The sequence below is a fragment of the Hermetia illucens genome, chromosome 2, assembly GCF_905115235.1.
Source record: "Hermetia illucens chromosome 2, iHerIll2.2.curated.20191125, whole genome shotgun sequence".
In the NCBI taxonomy this organism is placed as follows: domain Eukaryota; kingdom Metazoa; phylum Arthropoda; class Insecta; order Diptera; family Stratiomyidae; genus Hermetia; species Hermetia illucens.
The window spans coordinates 115,972,182-115,995,223 of NC_051850.1; the positions used below are offsets into that span (position 1 = coordinate 115,972,182).

The following is a 23,042-nucleotide window of genomic DNA, read 5'->3' on the forward strand; positions in this document are numbered from 1 at the left end:
GTGTGACAAATCTTGTTCTCAGAACTTATTCAATCGAATAATATATATACATATATAACCTTTTCACATTCCTTTAAATTCATTCTAGGGACAGAAAGTTCTGCCATCACCACAATGTAGCTCACGGTGTCATTACTATTATTTTTGACAAAGTTATTACGTCAGAGTTGTGCATTCTGAATGGATATTCGTCATTCTAAAACGTCAGGGTATGGCAATATCACATTACAGCTACTGATTCCCGACTTGTTTTAAGTTTGCCTCACCATTGCAGCTGTTCAATGTGGCACATCGCTCCGTAAGCTCACTACTTCAGAGAGTAGTCAATCCATTTCTAGCTTCATATCTCTATCGGCCCATCCTCTTGACTTTTGACCATAGCTTAAAATACTCAACATTAGTTTAGAGAACGAAGGAGGATCAAGGCTTTACTATTGACTGGCTATTTAACTTAGCATGCCTGCTAAAAAGCAACCATTACCAATACCTTCTGAGAAGATCTCTTTGATTTATGCAAGAGAAAAAGCCTCACGTTTTGTTGGAGTGTGAAACTGTAAATAGTAGAGCAATATGTATCCTTTCTGGCATGATTTTTGGAAAAAAAAATAGTGCTTAAATTTTTTTTGACATAATAGAAGTTGAGCTTTTCAAATTCAGTTTGCGATATTTTGCTTCTTCCATTATCTTAGCTTCCAATAACTTTTTTGCTGTTTCACAAAATTAGAAAAGGGATTTGCTTATTTTAGCTTCTTGAATATGGGGAACATGCACATTTTTGTAAATATATCTGAAAAGTTAACTAAATTGTTCCACACTTCATACAATTTTCTTTTAAAAAACACTTCAAATAAAAAAAAATGTTGTTTTTAACAAATTTGTCCATGTTTGGATAACTCTAAAAAATAGTCATCTTCGTTCCTAATAAGAATAATTACATCTTGTCTCTTCTACGTATGTACCAAGTCTATGTTAATATCCTTGAATTAAAAATAGAATTCGTACAAAAATGGAACTGCTTGGCATTTCGTGATAATGGAGTCGGCTTTTTTCACTATGCTTTTTCAAGTTATCTACACTAGCTATTACATTAGTCCGAGAAATGTTTGGTGATTTCTCACCATTTCCTGTGTCCTCAGATGGATTTTCCTATATACAGTTTTGATTCCACTAAAGTGCTCAATTTGGTATAAATTCGTTCTTTTACAATCTGCATCTTACCGCGCTTCTATTATTACAGTTCCTACACATAGGAGCTGAAATCCACAACAACCAATTGGTTATACCGTAATATTGTTATAATTTATTTCGCGGTCACATATATGATAGCTAAACATATTATGTTGTAAATAAAATTTGCAAGCTACGTTCATGATAAGATTATAAAATAGGGATTTGTTTCCATTTGGAATGTGAAAGCGTAGGTTCCGGTTTATATTTAGATTAAAATATTTCCTACAAAATGTTCATAATCATTCGTAAGCTGTCAACAATTTGATTTTACTCAAACTTTGTAGATTCGTTTTCTAACTTCTCTCTAAACAAATAATACTCACGATTTGTTTAATTCCTGTAATTTCTATATTTCATGTCTCTTGATTTCACCTCAAAGGTAGTCATTTACAGCCGTTCGGAATTAAGTAAAAAAGAGGTAAATAAAATTGAACTTTTTTTATTCTTTGTATGTCATTAATTACCAAAACATCGTTACCAACAACATTGGCATTTTGTATATCATGTCTCGTCTCCGTTTATGTAAGCTAGCAGCGGAAAGCATGCTGTCTGTATAATACTATACAAACTTACGAAAAATGAAATTGGTTCACTGTAGTTGAATATTGCCAAATTTTCTATGTCAGTAATTTACTACTACAATCTTCTAGTTTAATGTTAATAAAATCACGTTTTTACTCTAAGAGCACAATATAAACTATTCCATTCACCCCACAGACTGGAGAAGAATCTAGACAATGGAAACTTTTAAAGTACAACGAATGGAAATTTAGGGTATATTTGCACAATTTCTAATTATAGCGCAGATGGTTCATCATATTTGGGGCAGCTCAATTGGCTATTTTGTTCGAAATACCAAAGCAAATACAAGCATTTTCCCATAACGCATAAATTGGCAACTGCTAGTGGGTTAAACTTTAAAAAACAGAAAACTCAAAATTTGCATGAAATCCCTTGTGCTAGTGCAGTGTAGCAACTTTTATATTTAGAATATGGGTGATGATTGCTCTGCTCCTATGCAAACAGCAGAATTTATATAATTACCAATAATGTTATTGGTAGAAGACAATTCATTGGAAAACAAAAACATGTTTTGATTGTTATCTCGCGCTTTCAGCCTGTTAATTGCATCATATTGCACATCATATACTTTTGCTGACCCTCTTATTGCTGATTTTCGTCATTTTGCTCGCTAGTAAACAGACAAACAAGTTGAGGACGTATGTTTTTCTACGTTGATAAGGCAAAATCACGACATAAAGGAAATCCTGATAAAGGCTTTTCTCATTCTTTTAAATATACGACTACCTCTGATGCATATGGTTTGTTGTTGCTAAGCACTTTTAGTAGGAATAACTTTGTTTGAAGTGTTTTTTTGCGGTGCAGGTTTTCGTTTCTTTCCACGAAAATAAATTACTTATGAGCTATATTTTTGTATTAATATGTTTTTTCTAGGATGTCTCTGCAAATAGTTATACAGTGAGTAAAAATCAGATGTGGGGATTGCTTCGGCAATTTTCTACTGTTTTCTAGGCATCGTGATGCTTTCGTTAAGTTTTCAAAACATTACAGTAGTTTTTAGTATTATGTACAGCGAATTGGGAACCTGTATATCTATTGAATTTCAATTAATAACATGCACCTCCCAAATATATGGCACAATAGCCAATACTAACATATCAAACGACCCAATCGCAAAGAAACAATTTCAAACATAGATATCTTACAGTAATCCTCTTGGCGTTTTTTACAATATTATACTCTTATATTATTTTTAACAGTTTTGTGGCCAAGGGTGGAAGTGGTTAATGATATTGGAAAAATATTTTACAATAGATTTTAAATTATTTTCCAAGGAGTACAATACATATAAGTCTGCAATAACAGATTATTGACATCACATAACTTCGTTTTGTTCAGTTACTAATGAGTTTAGGTGAAAATTTGTACAGGTTCTCTTATAAAAATAATGTATATGTATAATATCACTTCTCTTGTCGCATTCGAAAAAAGTTTACATTATTTCCTTACAATTCTCTCTAAAGTTCGGCTTTATTAGACCTGAGATCTTAACTTAGGCGTAAACAGTGGTAGCATCATTTTTTAAAATAGTGGGCATGGAATAATATTCAATATAAGAACCTAAACGTTTTACAATGAGTTTTCAAAATAAACTATAATCCGTTTGGAGCGCTGAGTTCTCTAATATATAATAGCCTTTGATAGTTGGAAGTTATCCATCTATTAGGATATGCTTTAATGTCCGAACTACTATGCGCAGTCCATTCTAGTGATCCATACAAAGGCAATACCTTGCGCCGAGAGGCATCCATTAACAGATTCATCGCAGGATATTTTGTGGTGCGTTTTAGGAACTTTTCACTTTCCTTAGATCATACATATTCCACTAGTGTGGAAAACCGAAAAGAAAATTCATCTGTGGTAATAATTTGAGATCAGTCTTTTTGCACCCTTTTTTAGGGTCCTTTAATGAGCCAATTTATTTCGAAATATCAAATCAACGACACAATAACACAAGATTTGACACAACAGCTCTGGCTTGCTTCAGCCTCATCAGGTTATTTTTCAAAAGGAACTTGATGGCCAGTCTTACTTGTCTGACACATCATAGGTACTAGCTTGTAATACGTAGCTTTTTAAAATTGTTTTAATTGAAATGAATCATTCATAACGGTGTCTGCACGCTTAGAATGAATAATCTGATCTGATTTCAAGCGACTTTCTTTTATGGTTGTGGAAAGTGTTTGCCCGTTATTTGGTGATAAATTCTTACATGTTAGTATTCGCATAACACACCGTTATGATCGTATGTCTGCTCATTAGCTCCATCTTTTTGTCAATCCTAAACTATTGGGTTTCGTTAGTAATTAAATTAAATTTGTTTGACAAACAACCAAAACCATAAATTAAAGATTTACTGGTTTTCTGCTTCAATCATTTGAAACCATTCCGCCTAACATTCCGTGCCGCGTCAACTAAATTTTAAGATGGTTGTCGTTGGTAAATATTTGGCTTAATATCGAGCGGAAAAAGTGATAATCCGTTTTTGCAAGGTGAGGGGAGTATGAGAATTGGAAAAAGCTTCCATTCGAGATTATTTATAGTTAAGTTAAGGTGATCAAAAGATTGGCCCTAATTGACTTTTCTTAATCACAAATTTGTAGCTACACCTTAAATAATATTTTAACTTCCAATTTTGGGTTACGAGGCAGTCAAAACGGAAGCAGTGGAGAAGGAGGCAATTAAATCAGTATTGCCTCCAATTGGGCTTATTATCCGAATTCGACTCAGGTACTCATTCACAGCTGATTGGACTGGTATCCGGCATGTAGTCACAAAATAATCGCTCTGCCACCAGTGGAATTTGAACTACAGCCTTTCGTTCGTTTTGATATATACAATACGCTCGTCAAATCTTAATTTATCAGTTGAGAGTAGTCCTATTAAGGGAACTTTAATTTTAATGGACAAAATCGAAGCGGCATTTGTTTGAATCCATTCATTTATTCTTTCGTAAGTTAATTCTTATACTTCTGAAATAGAGTCGTGGATATGCCGCTTCTGTAAGTCTGTTAGTGGGCATCTACTGATTAATTTTACGCTGCACCAATTTTCCCCTTTTCCCCTATGACACCATCTCCTCACGTGCATCTTTACCCAATGAATGTGCTTTTATTAAAATCTGTGTACATTTTTGTGGTGCCATCCCTTCTGTTCCCTTTCAGAACATTTGAATAGCTTGCCCGAAGTGCTGATTATGACGTCTCTGTCCCACCTCTTCATTGTTTTGTGATGCATCGAACCTTCAACCATTAAACATGGATTGCAGATCAGTTTTATCTAATTAGGAATGGACCTTATCTTCTCCAAACTAATTGAATTCGCATTTATCTTCTTGTGCACACGCCTATTGAATTCGATAAACCAATCGATCAAAGTTCATACGTTTCACATGGAATTCATAAGTTGAATTTGGGCCGAATTAACTGAGCACATGTCCTTAGCCAACTAAGTTTACGCATGTTATGAAAGGCGAAAACTTGCAATTGCATTTTTGTTAAAGCGTGTGAATTTCATTATTTTGGCTGAAAAAAAGACATATTTTTGAATGCCAGTGCTGCAAAAACAAATTACTTGTCTAAGTTTCAGTTCAAAGACCAATCGCAGTAGGAGGGTAAAGTCTGTCAGGGATGCATTTTATGTTTGCAATCACCTATATGGCAAAAACAGTATAATTCGTTTTTCGGGTGCACCTTCGCTTTTGTGTTCATAATTGTCATGAGGCTTGGAAACAAATCTTTTGCTGCAGTAAAATCCCAATAATTGACATTCTGGGCTGGTTCTGCGATTTTGTAGACTACAATTTCGTTGGAGTAATCGTAGTCTCTGATTCGATGTTCGAAATAAATTTTTGAAGTTGTGAACACGTTTTTGCCAATTTGGCGTAAACTCTTGCACATTCTTCGTAACTCTTTTAACCAAGCTTTGTGCGGCTCGAGTCAATGAAATTCACTTCCGTTAATTTGGATTTCAATCAATTAAAATTATTTTTCGACATCTAAAAATTATGGAAATATATTAACTATCATCATCATCATCAACGACGCCATAACCGGTATCCGGTCTAGGCCTGCCTTAATAACCAGACACCCCGGTTTTGCGCCGAGGTCCACCAATCCGATATCCCTAAAAGCTGTCTGGCGTCCTGATCTACGCCATCATATTAACTATCATGCATAATTTTAAATGAAGGTAAAAAAACAGTTAGAAATTATGTAAGTTCCTAAGTCACCTCATTATTTACTTTATGTAATCACAAGGGAATGCATTGTCTCGGTATCTCTCCCTATTGTTATTTACTGTAGATATCTCTCGAATGAACGAAATATTCACTAAACCCTATTCAGTCGTACAAACCTCTGTTGTTCTAGGAGGGACTCCCTTTTTAAGGTTTTGTGTGAAACAAAACCTTATTAGAATCGATTCGATCTCGGTCTGTCTGTCTGTCTGTCACACCCGATTTATTCGGAAACGGCTGGACCGATTGTCACAAAAATTTTTTAGAGTATGTGATCTGCCGTTCCTTTTATATGCAGCAACTGGCGCCATTTTGTGTTAAGTTTAAGGGGGGTCCCCACACATGTGAATGGAGGGTGCAAATTTTTTTTCATAGAATGTAGCCATGTGGGGTATCAAATGAAAGGTCGCAATGAGTACTTTTCGAAACTAGTTCAATATTTGATATTGGGTGAAACATAGGGGAGTGAGGGCTCAAAATATGACCATCAAAAAGTGTTACAGGTCTCGTTCTCAGAACCTATCCGACCGCAAAATCCGAAAAAATTCACAGTAGTGCATCTCTATGAAATCTAGGCCTCAAAATATATCCGGTTCCGATATCTGCAGAAATAAAGTTAATAATAGTATATTTCCACATTTTAGAAATTTAGCCGGCACCCTCCTTATGTTCATCTCAGAAGTACAAAATTTAGCATAGGTGTAATGAAGAACATGGTGCACAATTCGGTCAAGTTTGAAGAAAATCCAACTATTATTAACAAAGTTATAGGGGGTAAAACTTTACCATTTTTTATGAATTTCATGGACTCTACAACCTGCATGACGGCATCATCACATATCAATTCGTCAATACGACAACGAAGATTATTTTGTTTTAGTTTTTTAGTCATTTGTATATGAATATCAATTATTCCAACGAGACATGTGTGTATGTAGGTATATATGTAGTATATGCGTGCTAATGAAATTTGCGGGTAGTGCCTAATTCAGATAGATATAAGAAGTAAATCGGAAATATGGGTACGATCAATTTATATACGTGCATATATGTGTACAGTATTCGGAAATAGGCAGTTTGTTTGTTTAGGGTGAGCGTAATATATACGGCTGTAATATGTACGTATGTCTTGTAGTTTGGAAAAATATGAAGGAGTAACATATGTTGGATTTGTAGTTATATACGGATAGAAAATTTTGCGTTGAAATTTCTTAGATAAGATGACCACAAAATCTTTATACCCGAAGCGCGAGCTTCCGGTATTCCGACTTGTTTCTATGTGGTTTTGCTGGAACGATGAAATTTCAGTCCTAAAGTTTAATGTAATCAAAGACATAGATTCGGCGAAAATATGAAATGTATCTTTTTCAATGATTTTCTAAATCATAATTACTGTAAATAGTGAAATATTATAATTGAAATATAATTAGTGGGGGTATCAACAGCGATAATTCGATTTGCCCATTATAACTTTTTATCTTGGTTCAGTAAGAGCTCTGGTGAGTAATTGTATTAACTCTATCATTGGCATGGATTATCATTCAAAAATGGAAAAATTTGAATGTATAATCGGAAGCTTTCTGTAAATTAATTTACTGCAGGAACCAATAAAAGCACAGAGCTCTCAAAAATATATTGTTTCTCCTTCTCATGAGATGGTTTGTTTTTCACTTCTTGCCTCGTGTTGTCGTTTGGTATCATCAATTAATAGGAGCAGTACGTTTAGTATTTGTGTGTAGAAAGTATGTGGAAATTAGCCAAAATCAGATGAAATATAATCGAATGAAGATTAATCTGGCTTCCATGAGCCTCACGATGGCAAAACAATTATCATGGAATAAAGCCAGAAGAGAGAGAGTGGTGCTTTGCGTAGCTTTCGTTGCCAATTTCCAACTCATCCATCTACGTGTCGGTATTTGGCTATCATAACTGCTACAACAAGCGCTTCAAAAGGAAATTAAGCGTAAACTCTCATTAACATTCATTTATTTCCGTAACAAATCGGCCGTTATCGATTCGTTCTGTTTGCATCTTACGATAGGAATTTACAAAAGTATATTATTCATCACGTGATCAACGCTTCCATTAATTAAACGGCCATTCTAAATATAGACCAAAACTGCTAATGGTGCTGAATGCAAATTTATCTGCAGTTTGATGTTTGCCATTTTCGTTAATACTAGACCGTCTATTTTGATTTTCTATTTGTTCTATGTTGCTACGAGACAAACAGCTCTTTGATTTATAAACTTGCGGAGCATTAGCACTTGACTAGGCTTCCAGAATTCGGACACAACAAAAAGAAGAACTTTCACTATTTCGGTGGTAAGAAGTAGAACGGGCATGGCGTTATCGCCTTAAGTGTTGGATTAGAAATAGATTACGACCCTTTGATAAGCTGCTGATTAAATTAACTCAGATAAAAGCAACATGATATCAGACTGAGGCTCTGGGATTTGCTGGTATTTATCTCGTATTTGATTTTTTTCCCATGGTTGGTGGTTTGCACATTTTAAAAGTGGTGATTTCGATTTGAAATAGAATGAACAACCTGGACTACCTAAAAAGTTTGAACATAAAGAATTGGATGAATTGACACATGTAAAATACTTCAAGAATTGGGGTGCTAATTTACCAACTTTTTAAAAATGCCTTCAAATTATAGGAAAGATACAGATGGGAGGTTACTGAATTTAATATGCGGAATATTGGGGAGATTTTTCTTAACCTGAAAACTGTTGCTTCAATGGGAGAAAATAAGCGGATGTTTGTAATGAACTTTCACTGATTATGTAAAATGAATCCAGAAAGCACCGATTTAATTTGTTTTTTAAATCTAGAATATTTATGTTGTAACACATGTGTTGAAGAATCTACTCTTATGACTTTCAACTCTTCATCATCATCATCATCGGCGGTATCGAATGTCACGTTTTAAAGGGTGAGACATTTTTTGAACTTCCTAAAAAATATCAAAATTCAAAATAGGTTATGTTCCTTAGATATTTCTCTAAAGGATGCACTTAAAAAAAAATTAAAATGTTTCGTGGCCTTAATCATGAATTTTAGAAAGGGTTGAAACACCGACCAATTCCTTAGGTGAATTACTCTGTAAAAACATTTTCAGAGGTATATCTCCTAATATTTTATATAAAAAATCGAATACGAATACAAGCTCTAGTTTCACAAATGTGTTGGAAGTGGTTTGCACTTGACATATCGACTTGAAAGACAAGAGACGACCTGATCAACCGAGAAAGGTTGAAGATAGAGAATTGAGAGAGTTGTTGAATACGGACTCACACAGACTACAACACTTCTAGAATTGTCTACCATCTTAAAGGTTGATTTATCAATGGCAGGGAAACTGACGGGAAGGAAAATCCAAGCCCAACCAACGACATATTGGCGAAGCACAATATCCATGCGTCTAAGTTTCTTCTCTGCATTTAGCGTGATCAGGGGGTGTAATTTATTATGAGTGCCGAAAATCGGATGAAACCATAAGTAAGGATCGCTATGGACTACAATTGATATGCTTCAGTTGTACCTTAAAGGGAACTATCGGAATATCTCGAAGGACGCAGCAAAGTAATTTTGCTGTGCGAGAATGCGCGTCTGCATGACACGAAACCTGTAACAACATATTTGACAATAGCTAAATGTGAAGTTCCATCCCTTGCGCCGTTCATTTCTTATGAAATGGTTTTCTTCCGACGTGGTATTCGCTTCCTACACGGAAGAGAGAAAATAGTGGTAGAAAGCGATGGGAAATATCTAATTGAATTTTTTTTATTTTTATTTAACGAACGAAATACTACATCTAATATAAAATCGAAATTTTTCCTACTTACTTCAAATCTTGCTTTACAATCAACGCGATAAGGAGCCAAATTTGTTTTAGTGTATCATGTTTGCACTCATTTCCCCCCTCAATTGATTTTCTACTGGGTGTTTTGAATTCTTGTACAATTAGAAATTTAATTCTCTCGAAGATTCAGTATCTATTGATGGAAACTTTAATCGATTGAGTTTTCAGAGCCTTTGGAAACTTTGATGACAAAAATAATGCCTTTATTCTTCATTGGAAATCTACCGTTGTTATCCATCAATCAATTCGAAATTTCAAAATACCACAGTATCGATCGCTCGGTACTGTACAAGTTTGTTGCTATGCTCAAGTGAAGTAAACGTTTCTTGATCACTTCAGAAATCGTTCAAGAATGTAGAAAACACTTGAACTCTCTTTGTAGATTCGATACGGTGGAATTACTCTGGGTACTCGATAACTGTGGAGTAGAGGGGAATGAAATCACAGACGCCTTTGCAAAAAATGTTTCAAATTCTTGCATACCAGGAGCGAAATCAGCAATTAGAGTATCGTCGCTTCGGCTAATGCTGCTGGAAAAAAGAGGGAACGTACTTTCCATAAGGATAGAGTCTAAATACTACTAGGCATTAAAATTTTCCTGTGAAAGCAAAACCAACATACGAAATGCAGGAAGATCTGAAGAGGATCCACTAAATCATGGAAATCATGAAATACATAAATAAATCTGGGAAGGGCCCGTCGAGTACAATGGACCACTACAGTTTGAGTGCTCTCCCCCACTTCATACACACAAACCAACAAAACTTGGTAACAAGATAGTTGGGATCTAATATTATTTAACGTCACTTTGGAGTATATAATTCGGAAGATGCCAGTGGATCTAAATGGCACGTTACTGTGCAAATCTTCTCAGATAATGACCTATGCAAATGATATCCTGGCACGGTCGAAAAAGAACCTGGAGTTATTTCACGATTCAATCTTGAATGCCGACAAAGAATTTTACTTCGTACTGCTTGCTTTCAAAATTCGAGTCTTCAGGAGAATATTAGGAACAGTGAACGGCGAATAGCATAGAACAATAAGTTGTAATTATTATATGGAGAACCGAAAGCTGCTGTGAACAGGCCATGGAGAGCGTATGGACGCTAGAATTTCCAGGCTCCAAAGGGAATGTGAAGGGTGAAAGCTCGAAACATTTGAGAAGAGTCAGTAGACAAGGCAAGTTACACGCTGCTTGGTTTGGGAAGATAAAGAAAACGACCTCTACACCAAAAAGAATGGAGAAGGGGCCAAGGACCGACATTGGGCTGTAGCGAAGCAGATCTTCGCTTTTATCTCTTTTGTTCGGAAAGACAATGGTATGCATTATCATTCTTTCCTCCTTAAAGAAAGGAAATAATCAGTCATATTTTATCGTGGGTGTTTCCTTAATTTAATTTCCTTCCGAATAGTTAGACGCTGCGGTCTTCCTTATTTTCTGAAATTTGAGTGTAATATAAGTCTTGACAGTCGTTCTACGATTGAAAATTCATGCGGTATATGGTTAGGCTTTATGCAAAAACACAACACTTCACCAACAGAAAACCTATCTAATAGAAGTACACTAGCATAGAGCATTTTTCACTCTTAAATGGTTTTCAAATGAAATAAAGAATACAATTCTGAACAACCATTCATGGCAATATTGAACGTAATCCTTAACAAATTGTCTACACACCCGCACAAAATAATTATTTAAAAAAGTGTTTTTCCTGTCCCCGTATTGCACGACTGTTACTAACCGAGTATCACATACTTCAGTGTATATCGTGACTGTTGTCTCCGTATGTTTTTGTGTCAAACCCTAGTCCCTCAAATACAATATATACAATACATATTTATGTCTAATACACAATGTTGTTCCCGTCTTTCCTAAATGTTAACATTTACCATTCGTACTGAATTAACACAACCAAGACAAGTTTGATTTTTCTTCACTTAAGTTTCATATTTTCTTATAATTGCAGAGTCGTGCCCCCATTTCGGCAAAATTGGTGGCGAACATGTTATCCGTTGCTGGTGCAGATCATATTATCACAATGGACTTGCATGCATCTCAAATTCAGGTATTATCAATTGTATTATTTTTATATTAGTATTATATTATAGCAAGTAGGATACTGAAGTACAGAATGTTTTTAAAAAGTAGTAAGAACACCAAAATATTATTCTTTGCAGGGATTTTTTGATATTCCCGTGGATAATTTGTATGCAGAGCCAGCTGTTCTGAAGTGGATTAAAGAAAACATTCCGGAATGGAGGAACTCAATTATAGTTTCACCCGATGCTGGTGGTGCTAAGAGGTAATACTTTGAAGAAAGTGATGAAACGTTTATTGTGTAGTTCTAATATGTGTCAATTCTTACAATCTTTATTTTCATTCTGAACAAACTCTTGCGTATGTTTCAAACGGTTAAAATTAGAAATTTCTGAAGGAATTTGCATAAGATCTAGCTGTTGGGAACGTAATCATAGAGGGTATATAAACAAGATTTGAAACATGAAGCAATTAGCAAGGAAAATCAATCGAATCAAAAAAAGTTCAATTTATTGGACAAATCTCCACGTATATAGTCCAATAGCCATTATTTTATTATATCGGTAACTTTAGAAACCCTGAAAATATTTTGTCGGCAGCTGAAGACACAATATTTCGAAGTCTAAGGGAGTGTAATCATGACTGCAAGACTGCTTTTATCGTTCTATTTTATTTCAAATTCGGATTCGGTCCTTTAAATCTCTGGGGTGATTGTTCTGTTGTAGCTTTCAATACCTTGTATTTGTTAAATTAAATTTCGGTGGTAGGTCAATGGGAGAATCCGTCGAGGATTTCCCGCAACATCGAGCACGTATGCAGAATGGTGAAACGGACTGTGCGAAAGTCCCAGGCATCAGAGGAAGCCGTGAGGGATTTAGGTACAATATATATATATATATGGTATTACGGGCACTAAATTTCTTTGATTTCCCCAGCCAGTGGCTCATAGTTCACCTTCTTCTCCACGTATTTTCGTTCGATGTTGCTATTATGGAGGATAACAACATCAATACTCCGTCTTGAGAACTAATAGTACGTCAACTTGTTATGTGGAGTATGGCTATCAGTCAAAACTTGCCGGTCCCAATACATGCTGTAAGCAGAACTATCAAGTACTGCTTGCGACTCATATCGGTAAACCGGACATGTTCCCGTGATTAGCCCATACTTGTATGCAAGTATTTTTTGAGAATTGTGGGGTCCTAAGTCCGCATCAACTCGATGCCGGGTCGGACCAAATGGTATGCAAGGTTTTGATGGATAACCTTACATGCAGCATTATGCCTGGTGATGTATTGCGCCGGTGCCATAACAGTAACAGTAATGCCGAACCATACCTTCTGCACTGGTCGTTTTCCACCCGTTCTTTCATGATGAGCTTTTTATAAGCTCGGTTGCGACCATGCCGTCCTGAATGGCACACATGAACCCCTCCGTCTCAGCAAAGAGCTCCCCAGCCATCTGTTTGACAAATGGCTGCCAAAGACAATTCACGTGTTTACCGTGCATTGCCTTCGACTTCCATTCATCGACCCGCTCTTGGTCTGACTTCACCCCGCCTAGAGTATTGAAAGATCGATATCTTCAAGCCAAGTGGAGTCAGCCCACAGTCTGCCTTACAAACAGATGCATGCAAGAATCTCGCCTGCTCTGTGCTGTAAAAATAAGCGTGCAGCGAGTCGACTTGGCGTTGATGTTATGCCGCCACGTCAACCACGCCCCTACCTCCGATGTCACGAGGCAGGTTCCTCCGCTCCACGGCAGACTTTGAATGATGCATTCGGAATTTGGACATACTCGTAGTTGTCCGTATCCGCCGCTGGACGTTTTCCAGATCGGTCTTCGTACACGGCAATATTCCGAATGCATAAGCCAGTGAAGGGATAGCGAATACATTCAACGCGCTTATTTTATTCTTCCCCGAGAGGCGATTTCAGCACCAGCTTTACATGTCGCAGAAATTCGGACAGCAGAGCATCCTTCAGATCACCAACTCGAGCATGGGTTCCCTACAGAATTCCCAGGTACTTGTAGAAATCTGTCTTGGTCATAGCTTCGATGTGGAGGTCACCAATGCTATGTCCGGCATGCGGTTCGTGACGACCTATGCAGATGGTTTGGATTCGACACTTGACACTTCGACAACCAAAGGGGACTCAACGAATCGCCCTGGAAGATGCCCGTCCGTATACGGATATAGCAACTAAAGAGGTTTCTTTGGCCTCTAGTTGCTTGTCTCACAACTACCGAGTCGATAACGAGTTGCTCTTTGCATCCCCTTGACTCAACTCAACAGCCCTTTTGCTCCTCGGACAGAATGTTGTTGCGCATTGACCCTTCCACTAATAATGGACGTGATGAATTTATAGAGGGTTGCTAAGCAAGTAATCGGTCTTGTGTCTGCGGGGTCCTGCACCGTGTTCTTAGGGATCTACACCTACCTTATCCCCGCAGTGAGGAAGGGTGGAATTTCCTCCGGTCGACTCATGGCCTTATTTATACTGTGTGCCAACGCTGGTAAATTTCTAATACCAGAAATTCTGCACCCGATCCAGACCTGGGCCCCTTCAGTTCTTCGAGCTGTTTATGGCCCGTCGAACTTCCTCTTCGGTAACATTCGCAAAATTCATGCCAGGCGTATTGGCATGGCGGGTGCCTTCGGTGGTGATCCACTCAGCATGATGGGCGGGTAACCCCAAAAGTCGACCCCAATATTATTTCGCTTCCGTCACCGAAAACTGTATTGTCTCCGCTGGTTCCTCGGGTATGTTGTATTCTGGACACGTCTGGAATGACTTTCGCCATATCGTCGTAACCAATTGCATATGACAGAAAGTTTCTGCTTTAGTGTGTCCAGGATTTCAACTACGGGTGTCTCACTGGGGATGGCATAGTTCCAGTAAACCCTCTGTACTTTATTTCTCACTCGTCTGCTGGCATTGCCAGTGCTGATCTGAATCAGTCCAGTGCCTTAGTGAGTCCCGCCGACGTTCCAGACGAATTTTCCATAGTGGGTCTCTTCGGTCACTCAAACCAATAACACGAAAGCGAATCTTCTGACCGTGCAATCTGATAGCCGCAACTACCCCACAATACACGAGTGATTACAGTTGCAGCAGCGGCATATCAGCACACAGCTGAGATGCAATCTCATCATTGATTTGAGATAGAATTCCCGGAGTTGCTGGAGATACATAGAGCCTGGGAATACCAGGTCTATGTAAAGGATGCATATCCGACAATTCTATACACACTCTTTGGAGTTCGTCCCGAACTTGAGTTGGACGGTGGAGAAGAGTGCCTCGGCGAGTACTGAAACTGTTGCCTGCAGTGCGGCGTGGTGTAGTTGATGCCGCCGCCTCTGCCCCCATCGACTCTCGGTCACCAGTTTCCCCGATGACCTCAAGTCGAACACGCTCCCTGATGGTGGCCGGGATTGTGCCGCGGCAAGTAGGAAACGGTCGACGAATCTCTGGTGCAACGGTGGCGCTGCAGCAGGCGGAGCTATGCTCCTGGTCGTCGTGGTGCCTAGACGTCGAATCGCCCTACGACTAGCGGTTTCGACGCCGTGCTCCATTACGAGAGCCCGACCCAGTCACCAAGTCAGACGACTACCGCCGGTTATGCGCACCGGACCTTAAATTCTCTTCTCTCATAGATAGATTTGCATTTTATACCTAACTGCCGCGTGTGGGGGTAGCTTCCTCGGTGAGTAATCTGCAAGCATTACTCTGCATTTCTTTCATATTGAAATCATCCAGGATATTTTGCCGCGCTGATATATTGACGTTTGTAACATGAGCCTCGTCTACTTTTGGCGGCCCTTAAACCAACTCCGTTGCCGAGTTTACTAATTCTTGTATAAGACGTCTCAAAAATTCTTATCATAATACCTAGCTTATCGGCATTCATTATTAACATCCTGTTTCGATCCATAGATGTAGTTTTCCGACTTCGTATTTTTCTTGGTTGCAGAAAGAGTAACTTTCAATCAATCGCTAATTCAAGAGATTTGACTTTGTGTCCCCAAATAGTTTTGTTTTAGTACGAATTTGAAGAGAGGGCAATAGATATTATCTTTTTCACTTGTTTCCTATTCCAATTTCAATACTAAATTAAACCTTTTTTTCCATATTCCCAGAGTTACCTCCATAGCTGATAGATTAAACGTTGAGTTCGCTCTTATTCATAAGGAGAGAAAGAAGGCCAACGAAGTAGCATCGATGGTGCTTGTTGGTGATGTAAAAGACAGAATTGCCATTCTAGTTGATGATATGGCTGATACATGTGGTACGATATGTCATGCAGCTGATAAGTTGATAGAAGCTGGGGCAACAAAGGTCTACGCCATCTTAACGCACGGGATATTCTCCGGACCTGCCATATCGCGTATTAATAACGCTTGTTTCGAAGCCGTTGTCGTCACAAATACTATACCACAAGATGGCCATATGCGGGATTGTCCTAAAATTCAGGTAGGTTTTATCTTTCATTTCTTGATGTGTATTTTCTTCAATTTTTCATTTCTTCTCTACAATTTCAGTGCATTGACGTATCAATGATGTTTGCAGAGGCTGTGCGGCGGACACACAATGGCGAAAGTGTGTCCTATCTCTTTTCAAATGTTCCATATTAAAACTATGTTTTTCTTTTTCTTTAATATTATTTTACGTTCATGAAATTTTTTATTACTGATTTTTGTAAAAAAAAACACTGATTTTGTTTTGATTTAGAAACGATCAATTATCCTATATTATACATAAAATCATACGATGTTATTTGGTTAGATGCTATGAAGCAGAAGAGATAAGAATTACGGATATTAAGAATGTATAAGAGAATGTGCTAGTAAAATTGTAAATTTTCGGTCAACCTTTTATCATTTATTGTAAAACGACTGGGAGACTAAACTTCAGAACCTATGAAGTAAAAGCACATATATTTTTTATTGTAATAATAAACATTTTTAGATTATAAAAATGCTACTAAATAAAACACCATCCATCTAGAAATCATGTTAAGCGTTTTCATACTTTTATTTTGTTTTTATTTTCATCTACAATTTGAAGCAGGAGCATCGATATCTGAATAGAAAAATTGTTAATTTTTTGTATCTATCCGCTGATAGCTCTAATTTTTATAAATTCGTCTGGCAAATGTTTTTGATTCGATGATGAACCCAAGCATGCTCTGAAACTTTTCATGCCTTCCTGCTAAGGTACAATAAAGTCGTCGCCAATTACTAGGAAAAATGTAGCCGGACATTTGCTTTTATTGCTGGAATTTGAGAACGTCTGCATAAGGTAGAAACTGTACAGATTCTGCTGTGATGGAGACCCGGGTGTATGCTCATCGTCAATCTAAGGAAGTCGTACTGCCGTATATGAAGTGTTGGGCCTTTTCCCCCTCTTTATGGTGCATTCTCCACAGTGCTGCCTGGAAATTGGTCGGTCCTTTTCCAAGGAGTTCCGCTTGCTCCTTTTTCTAGTTTTTTAAATGCATTTTGAATCTGATGTCTCTTCTAAAACTCTGTGCTCGTGCCATCATTCTCCTCTTTCGATGATTTCGACCAAGTACAGTGATCTAAATTTGAGTAACATGATTCCGGAGGAATGGTCCACCAGAATTTCAGTATTCTGAAGAAAAGGACGCGCGCACGTTTCATTGGGAAGTATCTAAGGCATATATGTAGTTGTTTGCTTCTGACTTGCAAATGATTTTTTATTGCTCCCGGTAAAAGTATTCGTTCCATGGTTAATTTGACTGTTAATAATGCTGTCTCTTCAGTTATTGTATCGTGCAAAATGTTCGTGTTTTTTTTTCAAAACATAAACTTGTCTTTCCCATGACGAAAACCTATTCCTGGTATTTTACTTTTAAAATGTGTTTATGAGATAACACCTTATTAAACACAGAACGGTTGGCCTCTTCACAATACTCTGCTTGTCACTTATCATCTTTGGAAGCGCCAGTGGTTCAGCCCATTTTTGTTGTTACCTTGTGAATGCGCCGTTTCCACATTGAATTAAAGGCATACACCGAAATTTTTGATAGTTAAGCTACTAGTCTCAACTAAATAGGTATCGGACGGCTGCTCCACATAATGTTCTTATTAAGATAACTTCTTCCTTACATTTACCGTGAAGTGGTTTTAGGGTCATCAGCTGCATATCAAATGCACAATTGTCCGAACAAGATATTACCACAGCCTAATTGGGTGTTGGTGTCACAAAGAGCATGTACCTTGCTTTGTCATACTATTAGCTCTCTGCCTTCGAACAGATCTTGCAATCAAAGTTCAAAGAGTCGCAGATATTACTAGGATAAGCGCCTTGCAGGTTGATCAAACCATCAATTCCGTTAGTCTGTTCCTAGACATAAGGGATGATTTATATCTCACTGCGGGAAAGTGACACATGAGACCTTTCAGAACCGTGAGCGTGAGTGCAGCCTTCTTACTTCGGCCCATATTACAAGAATTCGTTTTTTTTATACTCAGTATTTCGCGACTTTTATCTGGATGGACCAACTACAAGCAAAACCATTGACAATTACACCGCAAAATGCAAGAATGGGATACTTAGTTTTGTGCGACGCATTCACAGCGCCTCCGTTATTTTGTTCAATATCTGAAAATAGTGCTGCTATATGGGAGCAATATATGGGACGTAACTGTAACTACCGCTCACAAGCTTCAAACTTTTATCTGTAGCGAGTCATCGAGCTGCTCTGCTTGACGCAACTTTGAACGAAGAACTTCGTGGGCGTATGAGCTAGACACCCATGACCGTATTGATTAAGAAAGGGGGGACAATGGATAAATCATATTCTAGGGGAAAGCAACAACTATGTTGCTGGTTATGTCATACAATTGAATCCATCCATATTAAAGGAACGCCCAAGAACTATATGGTGCAGTATAGAGAAAGTGACATATTGTTAAGAACCGGCAAGTCGAAAGATTTGCAACCACGTTGGCTTTTAGTATTAAAAGATTGTGCCCAACCGAGAAAAATGTTCGGTTGGCACATTGGAAGACTGAAATAATGATTGTTGTTATAGCCCCTCAAGTTAACAAGATGGAGGTAAGCATATATAGATAAGATAAACGTGATTTTCATTATTTTCAGGGTTGGGAATGACGACATCTAGAACGCAATGCTTAACCAAGGATGTTATAAAGGAACTAATGGATATAGAGTACTTTTTCCAAGATTATATATATAGTTGCCAATCGTCCCGTGGTATGGTATAGTGCGCCAACCACATCTACGCACCATTGTTCGTGGTTACTCGAAATGCCCTTCAGCTTTCTTCACGACGTGTGGGACACCCGCACTCCTCCTTTAATATTCGGCTCCAAATGCAATTAGGGCGACTCAATCGTCGGCCATTTTGCGAGAGTGGATTCAATGGCATGGCGTAGCAACAACCGGTATCTGGTTTAGGCCTGCCCTAATAAGAAACTCTAGACACCCTGGTTTTTCTCCGAGGTCCACCAATTCGATATCCCTGAAAGCTGTCTGGCGTCTTGACCTACGCCATCGCTCCATCTCAGGCAGGGTCTGCCTCGTCTTCTTTTTCTACCATATATATTGCCCTTATAGACTTTCCGGCCTGGATCATCCTCATCCATACGGATTAGTTGACCCGCCCATCGCAACCTGTTGAGCCGGATTTTATCCACAACCGGACGGTCGTGGTATCGCTCATAGATTTCGTCGTTATGTAGACTAGGAATACAATTGTTGCCACTCCTCAATGTGCAACCTGACACTTTGGTCTTCACAGGGCGTACCCACGCATATGTGCCGACCAAGTTCTTCGTTCGAGATAGCGCCAGGCCAGCGTATTCTAATTATATGACGCAGACGGGCATTGACGAAAGCTTGGAGCTTTTGAGTAACATTGGGTTTCACCTTCCATATGCTACGCACAGACAGAGAGAACATTAGCACAGAACAGTCTCACCTTGATGTTAGTGTTGAGATAACTGCAACAATAACAGGCCAGTGAAAGCGGATCTAGCGCTATTAATGCATCGGGCAACATCCAGTTCGGTACCACCGTCGGCAGTAACCACGTTTCCTAGATATATAAATTGATCGACGCCTTCGATGTTCTACCCATTCATGCAGGTAGGTGGAGTACAATGGCCAGTTCTCAGTGTAACTGATTTTGTTTGTGTTCATCTTCAATTCTACTCTGCTTGCCTCTCTTTTCAAATCCAGAACCATTTGGCCAAGTTCAACAACCCGGTAAGAGAGCAACCAGATGTCACCAGCGTAGTCGAAGTATTTGAAGAAAGATGCCATAGTCCATTCCTCCATGTCCTCCGGACAAGACAGTATGAAGAACGTAACTGATAACAAGAAGTGATAGCGGTGACAGTATGCAACCCTGGAGGACTTCGCTTTGGACGTGAAAATTCTCTGAGATATTCCCTCGGTGCAGCACGTGGCATTAATAATAGCTATAAGTTTCTCCAGAATGCCCCTCCTGCGTAGAGTAGTCCAGATATAAACTGATGAAGAGCAGATGCAGCGAGGATATAAACTCCTCGAACTATTCCAAAATGATCCGTACGGTGGTGATGTGGTAAGTGCGGGAGCATCCGGAGCGGAAACCAGCTTGCTCTCTGTCTATTATTCTTTCATTATTCTATTATTTTTGCGACGAGAGGGAGCATGCAGATATTCCTCCAATTGTTACACTCAAAACGAGTACCCTTCTTTCGAATCTTGACGATCATCCCCTTCTTTCACTCTCTGGGAAAGGTTTCAGATTCCGTACCGGTACAAGATTTCCGTACGATTTGCAGTAACTGCAGGTGCAACATTAAATAACTCTGGAAGGAGGCCGCCAAATCCACCGGCTTTACTCTGTTTGAGTGCATTGATGGCCGAAATAATTTCTTTTCTGCTTGTAGCAACGGTCTGTATCCGCATGTTACGGTGACTAGCCATTTCATCCACAAGAGGAGGATGTGATACGGTTAAGAAACATGGTGAAGTGCTTATCATCGTGAATAAGAAGTTTCCCTAACCAGCACAATAGCAAATTCTCTCGTGTCACGGCGCACACTACCTCTCGAGATTTCGCTCGGTATCGAAGTTCAAGCGCGTCGCGCCCATCATTACCGGTAACGATCAATAGAGTCTTCAACCACTGGCATTCGTCGGTCCGCTTCCACGATTCCGCAGTCAGTCAGATCTTATGATGCCCTTTTGGGACGTAGTAGCACCCAATAAAAAAGCATTGTTGATGGCGGTCCAATGCTCGTAAGCGACTATCAGATGGTGATCTCTTTGAGGGCCGATATTAGCGCCTCTCTTGTTACGCACATCAAGGGGACAGCTCCTAAGTCTACTGCTGATCGTGAAGTGGCCGATACGATTGCTGATAGTGATCCCTTTGGAGGCCAAAGTCAACGCCTCTCTAATTATGCACATTGAGGGGACAACTTGTAAATTTACTGCTGATCGCGAAGTACTCGATCTGATTGTTCGTATGGCATAAGTCAGTTGAAACCCAACTGACCTTATGGCAGGCTCTGTGCATCGAACAATGTGCCCCAATGTGACGACGCGGTGGAAGTTGCAGAAATCCACGAACCTCCTACCATTACCATTGTGATCGCCAAGAGCGTGTTTCCCCATTACATGTCCGAGCAAGGTGTTGTCAGATCCCACCTTGGCATTCAGATCACTCATCACGATTACAATGTCCCCTTTAAGAAGCCTCCCCTGAACTGCGTTTAATTGCTTGTAGAAAGAATCTTTTTCCACTATATCAAGTCTCCGTAGTATTTTACAATTGTGATGTTCCTTAACCTTTACCGGAATCTTGCAGCTAGAAGCAATCCGAGAACGGATTTGTATCTGCTACCACTTGGTTTTCCAGAGTACCAAAACACATTTCCGCATGAAAGAGAGGAATACTCTCCAAAGTCCCACTAACTAACTTTGCTTAGACGTTGTTGACCTTTCGATAGCGATAAAGTTTCAAAATTTGTAAGTTGCCAGCCCACAAATTTCTATCCCTTTTATTCTCCTTTTACGACAAGCAGAGAAGACTTTGAGTATACCGGATCTCAAGAGGAATTTCCTGAGCTCGCGCTGATGTTTAAACTGCTTTTTGGACACTGGCGAATCCTGGGAAACCATACGGCTTGGCTACATCCACGAGAAAACCCCCGCATCAACTTTACAGACTTTCTTTCGTTGATGTTCATTGATGAAGATCTGCTTGCATGTAGCGTAGTTCGTTGGAAATACCCAGAGTTCTTGAGTAACTATCATTTATACAACATCCGGGCTCACGTAGTCTGACAATACTGCACGCTACAACGTATTTAATGTGGAGCTCCAGAAGAAGGGTCTCCTTACAAGAGTTCTCTTGCAGGCGTAGAAGGCTATAAAAGCTTTTTTAACCCTAAGTTCTATGTTCAGTCTCCAATTTAACTTTGTATCTAGGGTCACATGTAGAAGGAAAGAGCCAATCCATTTTCATTTAGTTGTGGCAGGTGGAATTCGATTGCAATTGTCTTGCTGGTAAATAACATCAGCAACGATCCAGAGCGCATCTTGCAGCCCCCAATTTTCCAAAAACGACCTCCATGGTTTGACTCACAACCGATGGAAACACCCCTGATACCAAAATCATCAAATCGCATGCGCTCATGTCCAATATGCGTAGTACTTCATCCATCACTATCAACTTGTGAACGGGACGAAGGTTCAAGAAAAAGAAAAAGAAGATTATCAACTGAAGAACCGAGGAGACAGAGTTTCCCCGGATGTTTGCTGACAGCTCCGATCTGGCTACTTCCCAGAGGAGATTACATAATCCTGGTTCTTAGCAATGCATAACATATCCCCCTAATCCTATTCTGGTTAGAGCCTCCTTGATGGCTTTGCCACTAACGTTGTTGACTGCACCTTCTATACCCGAGAAGGTAGCTATCATATATCATCTACCTTTGAGGTAGATGTGCTGAGACATTGAGAAGTGCTTCTTCGCCATGATCGTACTTAAGTGGATGGTCTGGATGCACTTTAGTGTCTTCACTATGAAAGAGG

At 38.9% G+C, this 23,042-nt stretch overlaps 1 protein-coding gene across 6 annotated transcripts in view; it reads left to right on the top strand.

Moving 5' to 3' along the window:
* The window catches only part of LOC119649514 (ribose-phosphate pyrophosphokinase 1), a 61,650-nt gene extending 44,674 nt beyond the window's left edge, over positions 1 to 16,976 (top strand). For 3 of the 6 annotated variants that reach the window (XM_038051689.1, XM_038051687.1, XM_038051692.1), the window contains 6 exons: positions 1,610 to 1,648; positions 1,948 to 2,004; positions 11,891 to 11,989; positions 12,102 to 12,226; positions 16,103 to 16,436; positions 16,505 to 16,976. In XM_038051689.1, the coding sequence (XP_037907617.1) occupies positions 1,610 to 1,648; positions 1,948 to 2,004; positions 11,891 to 11,989; positions 12,102 to 12,226; positions 16,103 to 16,436; positions 16,505 to 16,597 (747 nt within the window). In that variant the 3' untranslated portion in view covers positions 16,598 to 16,976. The remainder of the gene's footprint in view (positions 1 to 1,609; positions 1,649 to 1,947; positions 2,005 to 11,890; positions 11,990 to 12,101; positions 12,227 to 16,102; positions 16,437 to 16,504) is intronic. The other 3 variants (XM_038051688.1, XM_038051690.1, XM_038051691.1) reach the window with 3 other exon arrangements.
* The last annotated feature ends 6,066 nt before the right edge of the window (positions 16,977 to 23,042 follow it).